The sequence below is a fragment of the Salmo trutta genome, chromosome 6 (genome assembly GCF_901001165.1).
Source record: "Salmo trutta chromosome 6, fSalTru1.1, whole genome shotgun sequence".
Classification (NCBI taxonomy): Eukaryota; Metazoa; Chordata; class Actinopteri; order Salmoniformes; family Salmonidae; genus Salmo; species Salmo trutta.
Window position 1 is genome coordinate 41,377,639 of NC_042962.1, and position 19,639 is coordinate 41,397,277.

At 45.2% G+C, this 19,639-nt stretch overlaps 1 protein-coding gene across 3 annotated transcripts in view; it reads left to right on the forward strand.

Annotated features, from left to right (window-relative positions):
* LOC115195924 (partitioning defective 3 homolog B-like) overlaps positions 1-19,639 on the forward strand; it is a 24,066-nt gene continuing 4,427 nt past the window's right edge. The window contains exons 1-5 of one of the 3 annotated variants that reach the window (XM_029756278.1): positions 1-89; positions 7,363-7,591; positions 7,869-7,994; positions 12,588-12,773; positions 17,828-17,946. In XM_029756278.1, coding sequence (XP_029612138.1) covers positions 7,917-7,994; positions 12,588-12,773; positions 17,828-17,946 — 383 coding nt within the window. In that variant the 5' untranslated portion in view covers positions 1-89; positions 7,363-7,591; positions 7,869-7,916. Of the gene's footprint in view, positions 90-1,515; positions 1,580-7,362; positions 7,592-7,868; positions 7,995-12,587; positions 12,774-17,827; positions 18,523-19,639 lie in introns of those variants that run through there. The other 2 variants (XM_029756276.1, XM_029756277.1) reach the window with 2 other exon arrangements.

A 19,639-nucleotide genomic window follows, 5' to 3' on the forward strand; every position in this document is an offset into this window, starting at 1 on the left:
AGTCGCTCCAAGAGAGAGGGCATATTCCGGGAGGATGAGTGCATCGTTCAGATTAGCGGCACCAAGCTAATGGACAAGACATTTGCCCAGTACGTACCTCGGCTCTACGCTATCGCAGGATGAGTCTCAAACGTCTCCGTATTCCCTTTATAGTGCTCTCCTTTTGACCTATAAGTCCCTGGTCAAAAGTAGTGCACTATGTAGGGAATAGGTTGCCATTTGAGACGCATCCTGTGTCATTTTGGATGCAAGCCTGCCCTACACTATCACAAATCTACCAGTGTGAGGCCGGTCTGTCACTCAGTTTCCCTTTTATTTCCCCTTTTATTAGGAGCCCTTCTTAATCCCTGCTCTTACAAATCCTCCCTATTCCTGGATTTATCTCACACCACATCTCCACAGCAACAAAAGCGTGTGAGAGAGAAAACGAAAGCGAGAAACACTCATTGTCTCGCTTCACTGTTGTCGGGAATAGGTTCATTTATGACTATCGCAGCATTGGTTAGACTTCAAAAGGAGTGGGACAGTAGCTGTGAGGGCTAGTGAGTGAGAAAGATAAGAGAGAAACAAACAGTAAAAAGAGAGAGAATTGGTGGGCATCAAGGAGGATTGTCTAATACCCTACCTGAATGAAATGCCCAGTAAAAGAGGTGGACCTTGTTAGATCTGATAGTATAGCCCAGAAGTGGCTTGATAATAGGTCTGACACTGCTGCCCTGGTTCTGGATAAGGAGTTGCTACTAGTGACTACTACTATAGATTACTTGTCTAAAGACTACTTGTCTCTAGTGAATTGACTCTTGAGGGTCTAGTCTGTGACCGCTAGTCAATACGGGTGTTGAATGAGAACTTAGTAAGCTTGAGTTTGTACTGGTGTTGATACCAATGGAAGCTCTGTGCTTGGTATACTAGTAACTACTACGTGAGTGAGTGTGATCTTCCAACACATTTCCATAAATACGTAGTGGAAAACCGTACAATCAAGTCTGCAATCAAGCAGTATTCTCAACCTTCAGTCATGTCCTCCAGAGACGGACATTGATGATGTCAGTTCCTCCCACCCACAGGTCCCAGGAAGTGTTCCGTCAGGCCATGTGTTCCTCTCTGGTGCGCCTGGAGATCCTGCTGCTGGCCAACAAGCAGCGATATGAGAAACGCCTCATCGGGCAGCTCTTCACCGACAGTCACGACTCCATCCCCAAAGCCAAGAGCCCCCTCATGATCCACCAAAAAATGGACGCTAAACCAGAAGTGAAACCAGAAACCGTGAAACCAGAGCAGATCAATCCCAAACTGGAGCCGAGACGTCCAGACCTCCGTGTCCTCAGCTCCAAGACCCCCGATCTCCCAGCCTCTCTCACCCTGCTTGGGGAGCACCAGACTGGGCACGTCCCAGAGGAGATGTCCCTCAGTGTGTCCCCAGCCCCAGTGGTCAGAGATCGGGATGGGGCCTCCCCCATGGCGGTGGGGGGCAGCGAGAGCCCCCTGGCCCAGGGAAAGAGTCCCACTGGGCTCCCTAACCTGGCCAACCTGACCAACCAGAAGGGAGGCCTGAAGATGAATATTGACCTGGGGCAAGGTATGGAGGCACTATGGAAAAGGGGGTATAGTTGTGTTCGAATACCCATATTAACATATTGTATACTACATACTTAAGGAGTATATACTATATACTATTAGTTCATTTTAGTATACTGGAAACGAACTATATCCTTCCAGTTGAGCGTACTAGAGCTTCGCCTGTCTACCGGCATTTGATGCTGTTGCTATGCAACCTCTTCCTAGCTTGTTAGCTTAACAAATGACTAGCTAAACATTTTACGATTTCGGGTGTGTTTGTAAATTCAATCTGGGGTGCTAGAGTGCGCTCTGGGCGTTCGTAAATCCAGAGCGTTGTCAGAGTTAAGAGCGCACACTGGACGCTCTGGCCGAGGAGTAGGGTGGAACCGAGCGTTCAACGGCAGTCAAGCACCCAAGCTAACTGGCTAACTTTGGCTAGCTACTTCCAGACACGAATGAGAGAACACCTCACTGACCATTTTACTTGCCCTAGCCGAGCTGGTTAGGCTGTTTTCATGTTATCCATTGTGTTGGTGACTGTAACTGTGCTGCTGGCAACAATTTAATGACGCTTTTTTTGCTGATGTTTACTGACACCGGCGTATTCAACGGGTGTTGAGCGTTCGTATATTCATCAGTTATTCTTCGCGAGAGTGCTCTGAAATCGGAGTAGATAGCCATTGAATCGCACGACTATACCACTTAGCTAAGAATGATGTAAATAATCAAGTCAGTAAACATTGGGCAGTTAGTTAGATAGCAGATAGTTAATATACTGCCTGGCAAGTTCCATGTACACTACCGGTCAAAAGGTTTAGAACACCTACAGTACTCATTCATGGGTTTTTCTTTATTTTTACTATTTTCTACATTGTACAATAATAGTTAAGACATCAAAACTATGAAATAACACATGAAATCATGTAGTAACCAAAAAAGTGTTAAACAAATCAAAATATATTTTATATTTGAGATTCTTCAAATTGCCACCCTTTGCCTTGATGACAGCTTTGCAAACTCTTGGCATTCTCTTCACCTGGAATGCTTTTCCAACAGTCTTGAAGGAGTTCCCACATATGCTGAGCACTTGTTGGCTGCTTTTCTTTCACTCTGCGGTCAGACTCATACAAAACCATCTCAATTGGGTTGAGGTCAGGGGATTGTGGAGGCCAGGTCAACTCATGCAGCACTCCATCACTCGCCTTCTTGGTCAAATAGCCCTTACACAGCCTGGAGGTGTGTTGGTTTATTGTCCTGTTCATAAACAAATTGATAGTCCCACTAAGGCCAAATCAGATGGGATGGCGTATCGCTGCAGAATGTTGTGGTAGCCATGCTGGTGAAGTGTGCCTTGAATTCTAAATAAATCACAGACAGTGTCACCAGCAAAGCACCATCACACCACCAACACCTCTATGCTTTACGGTGGGAAATACACATGCGGAGATCATCCGTTTACCCACACCGTGTCTCATAAAGACACAGCGGTTGGAACCATAAAAGGACAAATTTCCACCGGTCTTATGTCCATTGCTCGTGTTTCTTGGCCCAAGCAAGTCTCTTCATCTTATTGGTGTCTTTTAGTAGTGGTTTCTTTGTAGCAATTCAACCGGTAGGAACCCACTAAGCTCCACAACAGATTTTTGTACTTTTGTAAAGGTATAAGGTTTTGCCGTGTTGGGGTCAATTTAGTTTTCAATCCAGTCGATTCAGTGAAATGAAATTTAAATCATGAATTGAGTCATCGTAGAAAACTGAAAAATTGGTAACTGAGTTCTTACGCTGCGTTTACACAGGCAGCCCAATTTTTTCATATCAGATATTTTGCCAAAAGATCAGAATTGGGCTGCCTGTGTAAACTTAGCCTTAGAGATTGTGGTTGTGCTCTTCCATGGTTAAAGCGCCAATCAGCTGTAGAAACAATAACAGTTTATCCCTGCCCCTGTTTCGGTATAAAGCTGAGGTATGGGGCTGGAGAAATGTAACCACTCTCATATCAATAGTTTAGATAGTTTTAACCATGTTTTGAGGCTATATTGTGTTTGTGTTTTACATTTTCTTTGTTTACAAACATTTAAGTAATTTAATATTTTATTTATTTAACCTTTTTTCAACTAGGCAAGTCAATTAAGATCAAATTCTTATTTACAATGACGGCCTACACAGGCCAAACCCGGACGACGGTGGACCAAATGTGATAGTCTGGATTTGAACCAGGGTGTCTGTAGTGACGCCTTTAGCACTAAGATGCAGTGCCTTAGACTGCTGCGACACTCGGGAGCAAACAAGCTTATATTTTGTGATCTGATGGGGGTACGATAGTTGAACTAAGCTCATGAGGCGTTCAGAAATTATATTCTTCAAGAATCAATGGGTACATACCAGTAATTTGTAAGTGAAAAAATGGATGTAGCAACTAATGATTTCCCCTTTTAAAGACTACTCTCCCACTGTGAGTGACTGCTAGGAGGTTTAGAAGCGTTAATGGAAGGTAGGCAGAAGCTTAGCTGCCAGATGAGATTTCATCACTCCCTATCTTTTAGTATGCCTCTTTTGGCTTATCTCCACTGCTCACCATGGTGGCAGTTTTCACTCATTGCTTGGAGTCACGTACACACACAGGTATGCACGCGCGCACACAAATACACACACAGGCGTGCATGCACAAACACACAAATAGATACACATGTGAGCTTGGACACACACACACACACACAAGCACTCTTGAAATCAAACTGAGTCCACAGGGAGAGGAGCCATGCGAGGGAATGATATCTCCGGATACCTCTCTCTCTCCCTCCTTCCCCTCGCCTTCTTTCTCTCCCTTCACCTTCTTTCTCTCCCTTCACCTTCCTCCATCAGGCAGTGTGAGGCCTGCTCACACGTGAAATTGAAGGCAGTCCTCCTCTTAATCCACATAAGAAAACAGTTTTCCCACTGGCTTTTGGCTGAGGCTGCGTCCCGAATAGCACCCTATTCCATTTATAGTACACTACTTTTGACCAGGGCCCGTGTGCACTATAAAGGGAATATGGTGCTAGCAGAGAGGGCCCCGCAGCAGACCAGTGGAAGTTGATCACCAGTTTACTCAGGAGGAACCCACTAAGCCCCACACAGAATGCAGGGCAAGTGGAGAGATGTCGCCCTCCATTTATTAGCACACCAAGTGACCTTGTTGCGACGTGATGGGATGATGTGGGGTCATGATGATGGGGACAGGTCTGTCCATAATGAAGAAATGCTCCGCTTTTTTGACACCACACTCCACAAAGCAAGTCCTGCAGGCTCTAGTTTTATCTTATCTTGATTATTGTCCAGTCATATGATCAAGTGCTGCAAAGAAAGACCTAAGCTGTGTTCGAATACCCATACTAATGTACTGTATACTACATAATGAGTATATACTATATACTATTAGTTCATTTTAGCATACTGTTCAGTTGAGCGTACTAGCTCTTCGCCTGTCTACCGGAAGTTGATGCTGTTGCTACGCAACCTCTTGCTAGCTAGTTAGCATAACAAATTACTAGTTAGACTTTTTTAGAATTTTTTTTTGTTGCCCTTTTTCTCCCCAATTTCGTGGTATCCAATTTTGTCTCATTGCTGCAACTCCTGTATGGACTCGAGTGAGGCGAAGGTCGAGAGACATGCGTTCTCTGAAATGCAACCCAACCAAGCCGCACTGCTTCTTGACACAATGCCCACTAAACCCGGAAGCCAGCCGTACCAATGTGTCGGAGGAAACACCGTACACCTGGCGACCGTGTCGTTGTGCAGAGTCGCTAGTGCACGGTGGGACAAGGACATCCCTGCCGGCCAAACCCTCCCCTGACTTGGACAACGCTGGGCCAATTGTGCGCTGCCCCATGGGTCTCCCGTGAACACAGCTAGCACTGCGATGCAGTGCCTTAGACCACTGCGCCACTTGGGAGGCCCTCTAGTTTGACATTTTACAAATTCGTGTGAGTTTTTAAATTCAATCAGGAGGCTCGGGCCGAGGAGTAAGGTTGATTTTGAGCGTTCTGACCTTAAAACGACAGTCAAGCACCCAAGCTAACGTTGGCTAGCTTGCTAGCTACTTCCAGACACAAATGAGACCACTCTGACCATTTTACTCGCCCTAGCAGAGCTGGTTAGGCAGTTTTCATGTTATCCAGAGTGTTGGTGACTGTTACTTTGCTGCTGGCAACAATTAAATTACGCTTTTTTTGCCGGCGTTTACTGACACCGACCATATTCAACAGGTGCTTGTAAATTCTTTGTTCTACGCCCTGGTACACTCAGACAAGAGACATGACGTCGGAGTAGCTAGCCAGAGCGAATTATCGAAAGAACGCACAAATACCATTTAGCTAAGCTAAGAATGATGGGAATAATCAAGTCAATAAACGTTGGGTAGTTAGCATATAGTTAATATACTGGCAAGTTTGATGTATAATTAGCCAACTAATGTTAGGTAACTATCTAACATACCGGTACATACTGCTGTAATGATATGCTACAGTATGTGGTTCGTAAGGACAGCATAGCTAACACATTGTCAGCCAACATAACATGTAAGGTAACATTTTAAACATTTGTCATAATTAGTTAAAGCAATGAATTTGTATCTGCTCTCGTTGTACTTTGGCTGTATATTTTCTGCCATTTACTTCAAATCTGAAAACGATGTGAAGACACGCCCATTTCCTGAAGAATTGCATTATGGGCCCTAAAGTACAGTAATAGTGTCCTCTGCGTGTATACTTCATATTTTGGCAAATTTAGTACTACATCTGGGAACTTTTGGCATATTAACTATATCCATACTATGACCACTAAGCATACTATATACTCAATTCACATCACAAATATGTTAGTGCTGTTAGTATTTGAACACGGTAGGTAGCCTAGTGTTGGGCCAGTAACCGAAAGGTTGCTGGATCGAATCCCCAAGCTGCCATTCTGCCCCTGAACAAGGCATTTAACCATTTAACCCTGGTAGGCCGCAATTGTAAATAAACATTTGTTCTTAACTGCCTAGAAATTGTTTTTAACTGCCTAGTTAAAATAAAGGTTTTTATTAAGCTTCAGCTGGCCCAGAACAGAGCGGCCTGTCTTGCTATTCATTATAATCAGAGGGCTACTATTAATACTATGCATGCCAGTCTCTCTTGGCTAAGAGTTGAGGAAAGCACTTCTTGTTTTTATAAGAAACATTGTGTTGGAAATTCAAAATTGTTTGCGTAGTCAACTTACACTCAGCACTGACACACACACTTACCCCACCAGACATGTCACCAGGGGTCTTTTCACTGTCCGCAGGTCCAGAACAAATTCAAGGAAACATAAAGTATTATACAGAGCCATGAGTGCATGGAACTCCCTTACATCTTATATAGCGCAAGTGAACAGCAAACCTGGTTTCAAAAAACAAATAAAGCAACACCTCACAGCACAATGCCTCTCCCCATGTCACCTACTTGTTGTGTGTGTACTGACATGTATGTGTAACTGATTGATGCGCGCGCACGCACACACACTACGTGTTAATGTTTTTAAATGTATGTAAATTGTAAAATATTTTTCATTATGTCGGACCCCAGTAAGACAAGCTGTCGCCATTGGCGTCGGCTAATGGGGATCCTAATCAATCAAATCAAGGAAAAGAATGATGGTATAGTTAAGACTGTTATCAGGATAACTGATAATATCCCTCTGTCCCCCACTCCCCTCTATCGCTCTTGTTTTTTCATCTCTTTTCCTATCTGTTCTTCATTCTATTTCTTTCCCTCTCTCTGTGTCTCTATCGTTCCTCTCCAGGTACCGAGGGGCTGGGTTTCACCGTGGTGACCCGGGACTCGACGGTCCATGGCCCGGGGCCCATCCTGATCGAGAACATCCTTGCCCGGGGCGCCGCCATCAAAGATGGCAGCCTGGCGACCGCATCCTGGAGATGAAACAGTCATTTGACCTCTGACCTTTGAATTCCTTAAAAGTGCATCCTTCCTTCCTGCCATCCTTGAAGTAATGACTGATTCGGCATGATTCGGTAAGTGAACTCAAGTGTTCCACCACATGGCATTCACCTGTCCATTCATTTCTAATCATCAGCGATTGCTTCATGGAATAGAGGAAGGAAGCACTTTTTCAAGTATTCAAACAGTGCCGTCTGTGGATGATTAAACTAGTTGTATTTTTTTCTGGAAGGTGGTCCTTAAACCTTTAAATATCAAGGTGGAGGTATTTATTCTATGTATTTATATGCACTGTGAAGCACATTGTGTATATACTGTACATGTTTTAACCCTTCCCTGTGATGTATGTAGGTGAACGGTGTAGACCTGACGGATCGAACTCAGGAGGAGCTGGTGGCCATGCTGCGCTGCTCCAAGCAGGAGTGTGTCTCTGTGGTTGTGGCCAGACAAGAGGAGATCTTCCTACCCAGAGAGCTCGTGAGAACAGACACCTTTATCTCTCTCTAGCCACCTTCAATTGCTCTTGACTCTGCATGATCTTTGATGCAGATACATTACCAGGAATTTCCACCTTTCCCCTCCTTGTCTTATACATGTTGTTACCCCTTGAAACATCTTTCTCTTCCTATTGCTATTGAAAGGCGTTCAGCCTCTTTGAACTGCCCTTTTGCCCCCCTGCACACATTCCATCACCTACAAACAAGCACTGACACACACACACCCAGGCCCAGCACACGTACCCAGCACCCCATTCCTCTTCCTGCCCTTATCTGGGTTTGTTGACTCAGAGGCTGACAGGAAGTCACACACACGTCCCTGCAGCCTCGCAGGAAGTGGTGCGTGCCGACACACACGGGTGTTAAGTGACCGTTTAGCTGTGGCCAGAGACCTTTCTGACTCCTCGCTGAGTGGCGTGTTTTTACCCCTTTATCTAAATAAGCTGCCTGTCAACTGCCCCGGTGGTACCCTATAGGAGAGTGTGTGTGTGTGTGTGTGCGCATGTGTGTGCATGTGCCACTCACTACTCCTGTGATTATTCACATTATTAAATTTCCTCAACTTCAAAGCGTTCAGGAGGGACAACTCTGACGCTTTGTAGTGAATGATGCATATTCACATGGAAATACGCACGCGTGCGCACACACACACACATACACACAGTGCTCACATTAGCCCTCATTAAAATACCCAACATTTCCACAACATCCACACTAAGGTGCTTCTTGAATTCCTCTTTTATCTTGTTCTTTTTAACTCTGTCTTTATCTGGGCTGTTGAAGTTAGAGGCCCTTAAAGATGAACTCCTTATCTTCTCTGCAGACCTCCTCCTCAAATCTAGTTTCATGTCCCTCGAACTCATGTACATGTTCACCCTCACTCAAGTTCAGCAATGCTCACAGACAGAACTTCTGCAGGCAGGCACACATGCGCAGGCTCACACAATCAACCACAACTCATTCCAATACCTTAAACTTCCACATTTAGATGCAATTGTGGTCCAGTAAATGCGTACATACATAACACTTGTCTTCTCCTTATTATGCCTCAGTCACAACCCTAATATTGCAGCTGCTCTCACAAAGCCCCCCAACACAAAGACCCATCTATTTAACCTCAGCACATGGACACCAGACCTGAATACATGTTTTTAAAAATACCAAAAAATCCTCCCCAACCCATTCTGATGTAATTGGGTTAGCATCTCCCAGCTCTGTGAAGAGGCCAGTTATAGCTGTGTGTGTACGTGCGTTTCTATGGGCTATAGTAGTAAAGGCCAAAACAAATAAAATAATGTATACCTAAAGGGGACTTAAGATTTCAAAATCAAATAGCCAAATGATCCATGGTATGCCCCAATGCAGATGTAGAAGCCCGGTGGCTAGGAAAAACAAAGCACGGTGGCTAGGAAAGTGCCCCTGTGGAATGCTTTCGACACCTTGAAGAGTCTATGCCCTGACGAATTGAGGCCCTTCTGAGGGAAAAGGGGGGGGAAGGGTTCTTAATGTTTTATACGCTCAGAGTATACTGCCATCTAAATTACTGCCACTTGCTTATTCATATTTTTGGGAAATATTCATACAAGTCACAAACTGTGCTGTCCATCAGATGAGCTGATACTCTTGTTTAAGGAATGTTTAGAAGTGAAATGATAGCTTCAAGTTCAATTTGCACATGCGCAGAACGTTACTCCGGTTACTTAGACAATAAGAATAGGCGACCGGGTCCCGGGCCTGTTCTTAGTAGTTTGTATTGAGGTGTGATCCTCGCCTTTCAAGAATAACTTGATGATTAAACCTGATCTGGACAGTGTTTAGTTTGTCCTTCGGATTGAATTTGTGATGCAAGGTGATTTGTTGATCTCAATCATTCTCGACTCGCCTTTAAAAGTGAGCTACGATGGTCGAAAGCTCATTTTTGTCTTTCTGTCCGTCCGTCCGTCTTTGGACAAGCTCAGCGTGGTGGTCACCTATACGTCTGCATGCCCATCACGCATAGAACTGCTTTCTCTTCCTCTCCCTTCTCCACTCCTCTGCACTTTTCCCATTCTTGGGTTGGCACCAGGATGGTTGTGTCCTGGAACCATGGTAGCTAACCACTCAAGGTCACACACACACACACACACACACACACACACACACACACACACACACACACACACACACACACAAATGATCCCAACCATCAGAAATTTGGCTTCCCCTCCTCCCCCTACTGAGGCACAGGTACAGAGAACATAAGAACTCAACATTACTGCCAATAATTGGCAGGCTTCATTTCTCTCCGATCGAGCAGTGGCGAGAGAGATCTCATCTTAATTGAATGTCGCTCTCGTCGCTAATCTGCCACTTTGAAAGCGTCTATTCAGAAGCCCGGCTGACAGGAGTGTGTATAATTCGGTCTCCTTACACCCCCACCTCTTCTTCTTCCCCATGGGTAGAAAGGTTCCTTTTGTCTTCCTCGTTCCTCTGATCAAGGGTGGTCTCCCCTCCTCTTAAAGCCTGTTAACAAGCACTTGAGGAGAGACAATGAGGCGTGTTGTGCGCCAGCGGAGCCACAGGGCTCAGGAATGGAAGGGTTTTGCTCTGTGTGTGTGTGTGGGGGGGGATTATTTGTGTGTGGGGGTGTGTGTGTGTGGACCACCAGGGGTGTGTGTCTCACACCGGGAGATTTAGTTGGCTGTTTAAATGTGGTTTAGTCCCTTAAGAACGGTGGACATATCTGGTGTGTGTGTGTGTGTGTGTGTGTGTGTGTGTGTGTGTGTGTGTGTGTGTGTGTGTGTTTTAAACTTAGCCTGCCACACAGTGACCCAAAAAGACAGCTCTTTGCATCAACAGATCAAACCAAAGACATTCATACAAAAAAATGTGCTGCTTCTTTAGTTACAAAGTGCTGCTGGAATTTCTATCCCCTCACACTGACAATGGAATATCCTGCAGCTGTTACGTCTCTTTAGATTCCACCTCTCCTCTCCTCTTCTCCTCTCCCTTATGGATGTGTGTCAGGGATAGAGATGCCCAAAGAGGTCTGTCTGTCTGTCACGTCAACTGTCAAAGTGTCTAGTCTGAGCTGGATTGCTGGATCCTTGCGTCAGTCTTCTCACTGACTCCGTTGAATAAAGAGTCAATGGATACGCGTTCAGAATGAAAGCTTCCCATCTTTACTACTCAGCGTACAACGGAGTTTCCACAATAGCTCGAGGTGATGGTGATGGAGCTCCATGAGAGTGAGGCCCCAGACTAGACTGCCCGTCTTTCCTAAGGGGCTCTACCCAGGAAAAGAGGCTGTCAGGTCTTCCCCTGCTGAGGATCCAGGGGTGGAGAACTGTGGGGGGTGTTCTGTTGGCTAAACAAGGGCCTCCTCAGGACTCAGGTGAATGTCACCCAACACCAGTGGGATTATAGTGAGAAACCTGTAAAGCTACACTGAGCCGTTCTTTCCTGCCTCTGTCGCTAGAGCGCTGGCCATATTATATGGCAACCTGGGAGGTTCAAAATAAATCTGCTTCCAGTAACAGATAAGGTATGAAGGAAAGCAGCTCAATGAGCTTTTGGATTTTATATTGGGCAGCTGTGAAAAAACAAATCATAGACACTTCACATACTGTGTCTCTTAGTTTGGACTAATGTGGCGTAACACACACAATTATTGTTAACAAATGTAAGCATATACAGTACACACAGTATTTTTCCCCTCCTGCGTTGTTCGCTCTCCTCCTCACAGGAAAATAGGCCGGCTATGTGAAAGAGCCTCAAAGCACCTCTTTACAGGCCCGTTTCCCTGGTGACAAAACCCTAGCACCACTTTCTCTCTCACCATTCTGTCATAATGACAGACATTTTTCTTTTCTTTTGTTGCCATTTCTTTGTCTTCTCTCTCTCCCTCTCTTTCTTTCATTTGGTAGCCAATTCTCGCTCCCCAAACCACCGGGTCATTTTGTTCACGTTAAGAGTGGGAGGAAGGAGGAGAGAGAAAAGAGGGGGGAGAGCGACAGAGGGGGAGAGAGAGTGGGTATCTCCAGGGATGGGTTATTACTTTTAAATGATCCCCCTGTCGCCCTCCCTCCATCGCTCTCTAGAAGGATGTATAAAAAAGGTTATTATGTTTCCTTTTGAAATGGCACGCTCTCTGTCTGTGCCTTTCATGTTAAAATGGAATTACCTCTCTGCCTGCCGTCTTCCTCCCTCGTTCTCTCTTTCTCACCACCTGCTCCTTCTTGCTTCCCATCATCCTCTTCCTCTTTTTTATTCTTCCTCCCCTCACCCGTTTTTCACCACCTTGGATCCATGATGCAAATATCCCTCTTCATTTGTTTTTGTTTCTCTTTCTCCCTCAACCTCTACCTTACCCCTTATCACCTTTTTCTTTCATCCTCTTTTCCCGCTCTCTCTCCCCGTCATCCTCATTCGATGAGTTCTCATATTGACGAGATGTTTCATTTTCTGTGTGTCTATCTCACTCTCAGCATTGTATTTTTTTTATTTTCATTATCTGCCCTATGCTTGTTTCAATATCAAAACAATCTCTCTGTCTCTCTGTCCTCCTCTTCATTCTTCTCTTTCCCTCTTTCAGAAAAGGGAGGAGGCAAGTCCCCTGGTGCTGGAGGATGGGCGGGAGCAGCTGATGTTCGAGGTGCTCCTGAACGACACTGGCTCAGCCGGCCTGGGCATCAGCCTCAAGGGCAACAAGTCCCGGGAGAAGGGCGAGGACCTGGGCATCTTCATAAAGTCCATCATTCACGGAGGGGCCGCCTACAAGGTACAGAAGCAGGAATGAACTGTGCTGTTTTGCTTCTGTCTTTTTACTATCTCAATGTTTCCTTTCTCTGTCTGTCTCCATTTCTCTGTTGTCTGTCTTTTCCTCTTTCCAATTCTCGCTCAGCCTGCTCTCTTTCTGTCTCTCTCTATCTCCACCTTGGTTCCCTTTCTACTGTCTCTTTTTCCTTCTTTCTTCTGCTCTCTCTGTCCCATCTGTTTCTCTTTACTCTGTAAACCCCGATACTCAGCAGTCCTGCCCAGTCTGAAGGCCACATCTGTTTCAGTTCCCCTGACCTCTGACTCCTGGTGACCCCATTGACCTCGCCCCTCTGGCAGTGTGCTCAGACTTTTCTCTTTTCGGGTGGATCGGATTGAGGGCCCTTTCTAGAATCTTCCACTGAAGGCCACACTCCATCACTGTAGTGACACTTGGAGTTGATAGATACTCTCTGAACTCCCCTGGTTCCCATCTCTTTCCACAGATCAGATGAAAGCAGTAGGGCAGGTGTTGTGTCCCTGTGTAGATAAGGCCTGCACTGGGAACAGGGTGATGAGGTACTTGAGCGATACTAGTACTTCAATACTTTGATGGAAGCCTCAAACTGGACTTATAAACTGTTCGCTCAGAGGTATTTGGTATTCATTAGGATCCCCATTAGCCGCTGCAAAAGCAGCATCTACCCTTCCTGTCCACATGAAGCATGGTATAATACATAGTACAAAACATTGTTAGTCAAGGACTGAACTACATCAATTCAAAACGTCTCACACAGCCTACATCTCAGTACATATATACTATATCTAGGTCTAATGCATAATACAGTGCAAATTACAGTACAAGATATATAAAACGGATGTGTCTCTTCACAGTCCCCTTTTGTGCAGTAAGGTATTATTTTCAATGTTTTTCATTTTTAAATCCTGGTTTTATTGCTAGCTTGAGATACCTGGTGTGCAGAGAGTTCCATGTCTTCATGGCTCTATTTAATACTGTGTTTTTTCCAAGCCTCCGTTCTGGACCTGGGGACTGTGAAGAGACCTCTGGTTGCGTGTCTCGTGTTGTACCGATGAGTGTCCGAACTCTATGCCAACTGCTTGAAGAAACAGTTCGCTACCTTCAACACATCAGTAACTCGCACAAAGACCAATATTGATGCTGTCAATCTCTCCTTAACTTTGAGCCAGGAGAGATTGACATGCATGTTACTGACACTTGCCCTCCATGTACATCTAGGGGCGATTCGTGCTGCTTTGTTCTCCATCACTCTCCTTGGTCAAATAGCCCTTACACAGCCTGGAGGTGTGTTGGGTCATTGTCCTGGTGAAAAACAAATGGTAGTCCCTCTAGGCGTAAACCAGATGGGATGGCGTATCCCTGCAGAATGCTGTGGTAGACATGCTGGCTAAGTGTGCATTGAATTCTAAATAAATCACTGACAGTGTCACTAGCAAAGCACCCTACACCATCACACCACTTCCTCCATGCTTCACAGTGGGAACCGCACATGCGGAGATCATCCGTTTACCTACTCTGCGTCTCAGACACGGCGGTTGGAACCATAAATCAAACATTTGGACTCATCAGACCAAAGGACAGATTTCCAGCCGCCTAATGTCCATTGCTCGTGTTTCTTGGCCCAAGCAAGTCTCTTCTTCTTATTGGTGTCCTTTAGTAGTGGTTTCTTTGCAGCAATTCGACCATGAAGAACTGATTCACACAGTCTCCTCTGAACAGATGATGTTGATGTGTCTGTTACTTGAACTCTGAAGCATTTATTTTGGCTTTAATCTGAGGTGCAGTTAACTCTAATGAATGTATCCTCTGCAAATCAAAGACAATTTTATTGGTCACATACACGTGTTTAGCAGATGTTATTACGGGTGTAGCGAAATACTTGTGCTTCTAGCTCCGACAGTGCAGTAATATCTAACAAGTAATATCTAACAGTTAAACAACATATACCCAAAATACACGTAAATCTAAGTAAGGAATGGATTAAGAATATATATATACATATGTCAGAGTGGCGTTGGACTAAGGTAGTGGTATAGTATAGAGTACAGTATATACATATGAGATGCGTGATGCAATATTTACAAACAATTAAAGTGACTAAGATGCCGTAGAATAGTATAGAGTACAGTTTACACATATGAGATGAGTAATGCATTTCCTTAAAGTGGCCAGTGATTCCTATTCTATGTCTATAGGCAGCAGCCTCTGATGTGCTGGAGATGGCTGTTTAACAGTCTGATGGCCTTGAGATAGAAGCTGTTTTTCAGCCTCTCGGTCCCAGCTTTGATGCACCTATACTGACCTCGCCTTCTGGATGATAGTGGGGTGAACAGGCAGTGGCTCGGGTGGCTGACGTCTTTTTGGCCTTCCTATAGCATCGGGTGCTGTAGGTGTCCAGGAGGTCAGGAAGTTTCCCCCCAGTAATGCGTTGGGCAGACCACACCACCCTCTGGAGAGCTTTGCGGTTGTGGGCGGTGCAGTTGCCATACCAGGCGGTGATACAGCCTGACAGGATGCTCTCAATTGTGCATCTGTAAATGTTTGTGAGGGTTTTAGGTGTTAAGCCAAATTCCTTTAGCCTCCTGAGGTTGAATTGGCGCAGTTGCAACTTCTTCACCACACTGTCTGAGTGGGTGGACCATTTCAGTTTGTCCGTGATGTGTACACCGAGGAACTTGATGCTTTCCACCTTCTCTATTGCTGTCCCATCGATGTGGATAGGGGAGTGCTCCCTCTGCTGTTTCCTGAAGTCCACGATCATCTCCTTAGTTTTGTTGACGTTGAGTGAGAGGTTATTTTCCTGGCACCACACTCCCAGAGCCCTCACCTCCTCCCTATAGGCTGTCTCATCGTTGTTGTTAATCAAGCCTACCACTGTAGTCTGCAAACTTGATGATTGAGTTGGAGGCATGCTTGGCCACGCAGTCATGGGTGAACAAGAGGGGGCTGATCACTCTGGGTCTTCCTTTCCTGTGGCGGTCCTCATGAGAGCCAGTTTCATCATAGCGCTTGATGGATTTTGCGACTGCACTTGAAAAAACATTACTTTTTTGACATTTTCCAAATTGACTGACCTTCATGTCTTAAAATAATGATGGACTGTCGTTTCTCTTTGCTTATTTGAGCTGTTCTTGCCATAATATGGACTTGGTCTTTTACCAAATAGGGCCATCTTCTGTATACCACCCCTACCTTGTCACAACACAACTGAGTGGCTCAAACGCATTAAGAAGGAAATCATTTCCACAAATTAACTTTTAACAAGTTACACCTGTTAATTGAAATTCATTCCAGGTGACTACCTCATGAAGCTGGTTGAGAGAATTCCAAGAGTGTGCAAAGCTGTCATCAAGGCAAAGGGTAGCTACTTTGATGAATCTCAAATATAAAATATATTTTGATTTGTTTCTGGTTACTACATGATTCCATATGTGTTATTTCATAGTTTTGATGTCTTCACTATTATTCTACAATGTAGAAAATAGTATAAATAAAGAAAAACCCTTGAATGAGTTGGAATGAGAACTTCCATCTCCTCTTCTGGTTGCCTTCTCAAAATGTTTTAGTCCAACCCTTTTTCAAATACAAGAAACAGGGAAGAAAGGAGATTGAGAGAGATAAAAAAAGGCAAACTTGGAACGAGAGAAAGTTGATGTGATATTTTAGCATAAATTGAAAGTGCGTATGTTTGGGGGGCTGAGGTGTGTATGTGCGCGTGTCTCTCTCTTCTTGTGTGTTGCCTGTGCGTGTTGCCCGTTGTCGCAGGCTCCCTCCCTGCGCTCTGTGTGTGTGTGGATGCTAATTGAAAACTCTAAAGAGGCTAGCTAATGAGCGTGTGCAGGGAGGGCTGCGACACTCCGTCTGTCTCCAGTGTCTCTCTCTCTGGCTGTCACATAGTCTCTACAGGCAGTCAGGGGAGGAGAAGCCACAGGCTCACACTGAAACTGGGACCTAACCCAATTCTGACAGTGTTTGTGTGTTTTTGTTTGAGTGTGTTGGGGAGGGTTACTATCCTTGTGGGGACCAGAAGTCATGTGGAAGTCAGTTTCCTTGTGGGGACCAGAAGTTGAGACATTTTGCTGGTCCCCACAAGGAAAAAGGCTTAGGGTTAGGTCCATTTTTTTTATTTATTTAACTTTAGGGTTAGAATTGGGGTTAGGTTTAGGGGTTACGAAAAATCGGATTTTAAATGGTAATCAATTGTTTGGTCCCCACAAGGATAGTGAAACAAACGTGTGTGTGTTTGTGTCTGACTTCCTGTTTGTGCGTGTCTAAAGGTGTGTGTGCGCTTGCTCGCACACGTATGTGTGATTTTCTGTTTGTGTGGGCTTCTGCTTGTCTGTACGTGTTACTTGGTGTGTGTGTGTTCTTGCATGTCTTTGAAATTGTGTGTGATCTGATAGGATCAGAAGGTTATTGGTGGTGTGAGAGGTCAGGGCCCGGCGCGGGCTGCTTAATGACTGAGGTCAGAGGTCAGTGGTGACTAATGGCTTGATGGGGCTGGTAGCACTGGGGAGTCTTTAGTACCCTGGCCATGTCTCTGTATGTCAGTTTCTCTTTCTCTCTCTCTGTCTCTCTCTCTGTCTCTCTGTCTCTCTCTGTCTCTCTCTGTCTCTCTCTCTCTCTGTCTCTCTCTGTCTCTCTCTCTGTCTCTCTCTCTCTCTGTCTCTCTCTCTCTCTCTCTCTCTCTGTCTCTCTTTCTCTCTCTCTGTCTCTCTCTCTGTCTGTCTCTCTCTCTCTCTGTCTGTCTCTGTCTCTCTGTCTGTCTGTCTCTCTCTGTCTCTGTCTCTCTCGCTCTCTGTCTCTCTCGCTCTCTGTCTCTCTCTGTTTCTCTCTCTCATCTACAGGTGTGTTTTGGTCTCTAGTACAGTAGCTACTACAGACAAATTATCTCCCTCTCTCTCCACCTCCTTGTCGCTCTCTCCTTCTTAATCTCTCCATGCCTCTCTCCCTCTCACTCTATCATTGTTTTTACCCCTCTCTTTCTCTCTCACTGCTCTCCCCCACCTCTATAATTTCCCACCGACTCCCCTCTCCAGGACGGCCGCCTGCGGGTCAACGACCAGCTGATTGCGGTGAACGGCAAGGAGCTGCTGGGCCTTCGCCGGCGAGCCTCTGACCCGAGAGGTCTCCGATACAGGCACAGATATATGCAGGGGTCAGCGCAAAGCTATACACTCAGTGATACACACAGGCACACAACGCAAGGGAACTTGCGTAGTCCAACACTCGGTAACATACACAAACACATGCAAGGCGCAGCACACAGCAAGGTACAGAGCAACACACACAGATACTCTGAAGGCCTGGCGCAGGTATACACACAGGAGAACACACACAGCTACACAGATGACAACATGCAGACACACACACTCAGCAATGTGCCACACAACAGGCAATGTCGTCCGTAGACGGCAATGTCTACAGGTACACGCAGTCACACTCCTAACAATTTACTCAGACCTATACGCAGCCACACACCCGTCAACCTATACATTCACTCAAGAAGCCAAACAGACGACAACGTACACAGCCGCACACGCAGCCACACACCTGACAACTTACGCGGTCACCCTCCCGACAACCTATGCAGCCGAACAACTGACAAAATACACCATTATACACACAGCCACACACCCGACAACATACACAGCCACACAAACCGTTACACACACAGTCAAACGCATGACAACACACACAGTCACACACGTCGCCACTGAGCCGACAATATACACATCAGCAACACACATGCCTATGCAGAGAGCATAAGGGCGCTGACAGGGGCAATGAACGGTGACTTACACAGACACGACAAAACACACAACCACTTAGACATAAACAGAAACGCACACGGATCCAACTACACACACAACCAGGACCTGATGCGACATCACCACCGCAGGCTCTCGGGGGGACTTTGAGAGAACACCACATGTTTGTGCGGATATTTATGTGTGTGTGTGTGTGTGTGTGTGTGTGTGTGTGTGTGTGTGTGTGTGTGTGTGTGTGTGTGTGTGTGTGTGTGTGTGCATTTATTGATAATTGTGTATTTATGTGAGGTGTGTGTGTGCGTGCAGCATTAACTCTTTCCCCTGCCCAAACTTTTCCCTCTTCCCACAATGACAGGCGACTATTAACCAAAAACCCACTGTGACTAAAACTCAGGTGAAAAACAATGTCTGTGCACTACTTAATAAATAATTAATTGCGTATTAATGATCATTATTAACAAGTTACCACTAATTTTGTAGACAATAGTTGTAACTCACAAAAATGGGCACTGTTGTTTCACTGTCTTCAAATCTTTGTATGCAATGCTATTGACAATCTGGTAATATTGCCATTATCCCTGAAATGCTTGTTAAACCTATTCTGTTTCTTGTATTTACTAACTTATTTATTTTCATTATTTGCTATTGTTGATTTGTCACCAGACTAGTCACTCAATGTTATGGTTTTAATTTCACAATAGTCCGTTGTTCAATAAAAAGTCTTCCTCTTGCATGCTGTCTGTCTGTTTCACTGTGGTGCTGTGGCGATTCCTTGCTTTCTACTGGCTAGTACTCCTGTCCTGTCTTTTCCTGATGTTTATACACCTCTCCATCTCTTTTTGGAGGGATTTGTTTCTATCTTTGTCTCTTTCTCTCTCTTCGCTGGGTATCGTCCCTATCCCCCATACTGACCCCTAACACACAGTCAAGTGGCTCACTGAGTCTCATCTAAAGAGGCCAAAGAAATTTGTAAAACCAATTTCCCCTTAGGGATGATCACGTTTTCTACTACTGTGTAGTTTACTCTTTCTATACGTATATATACGCACTTCAGAATTCCACAGTCAGAAAAGGAAAAGC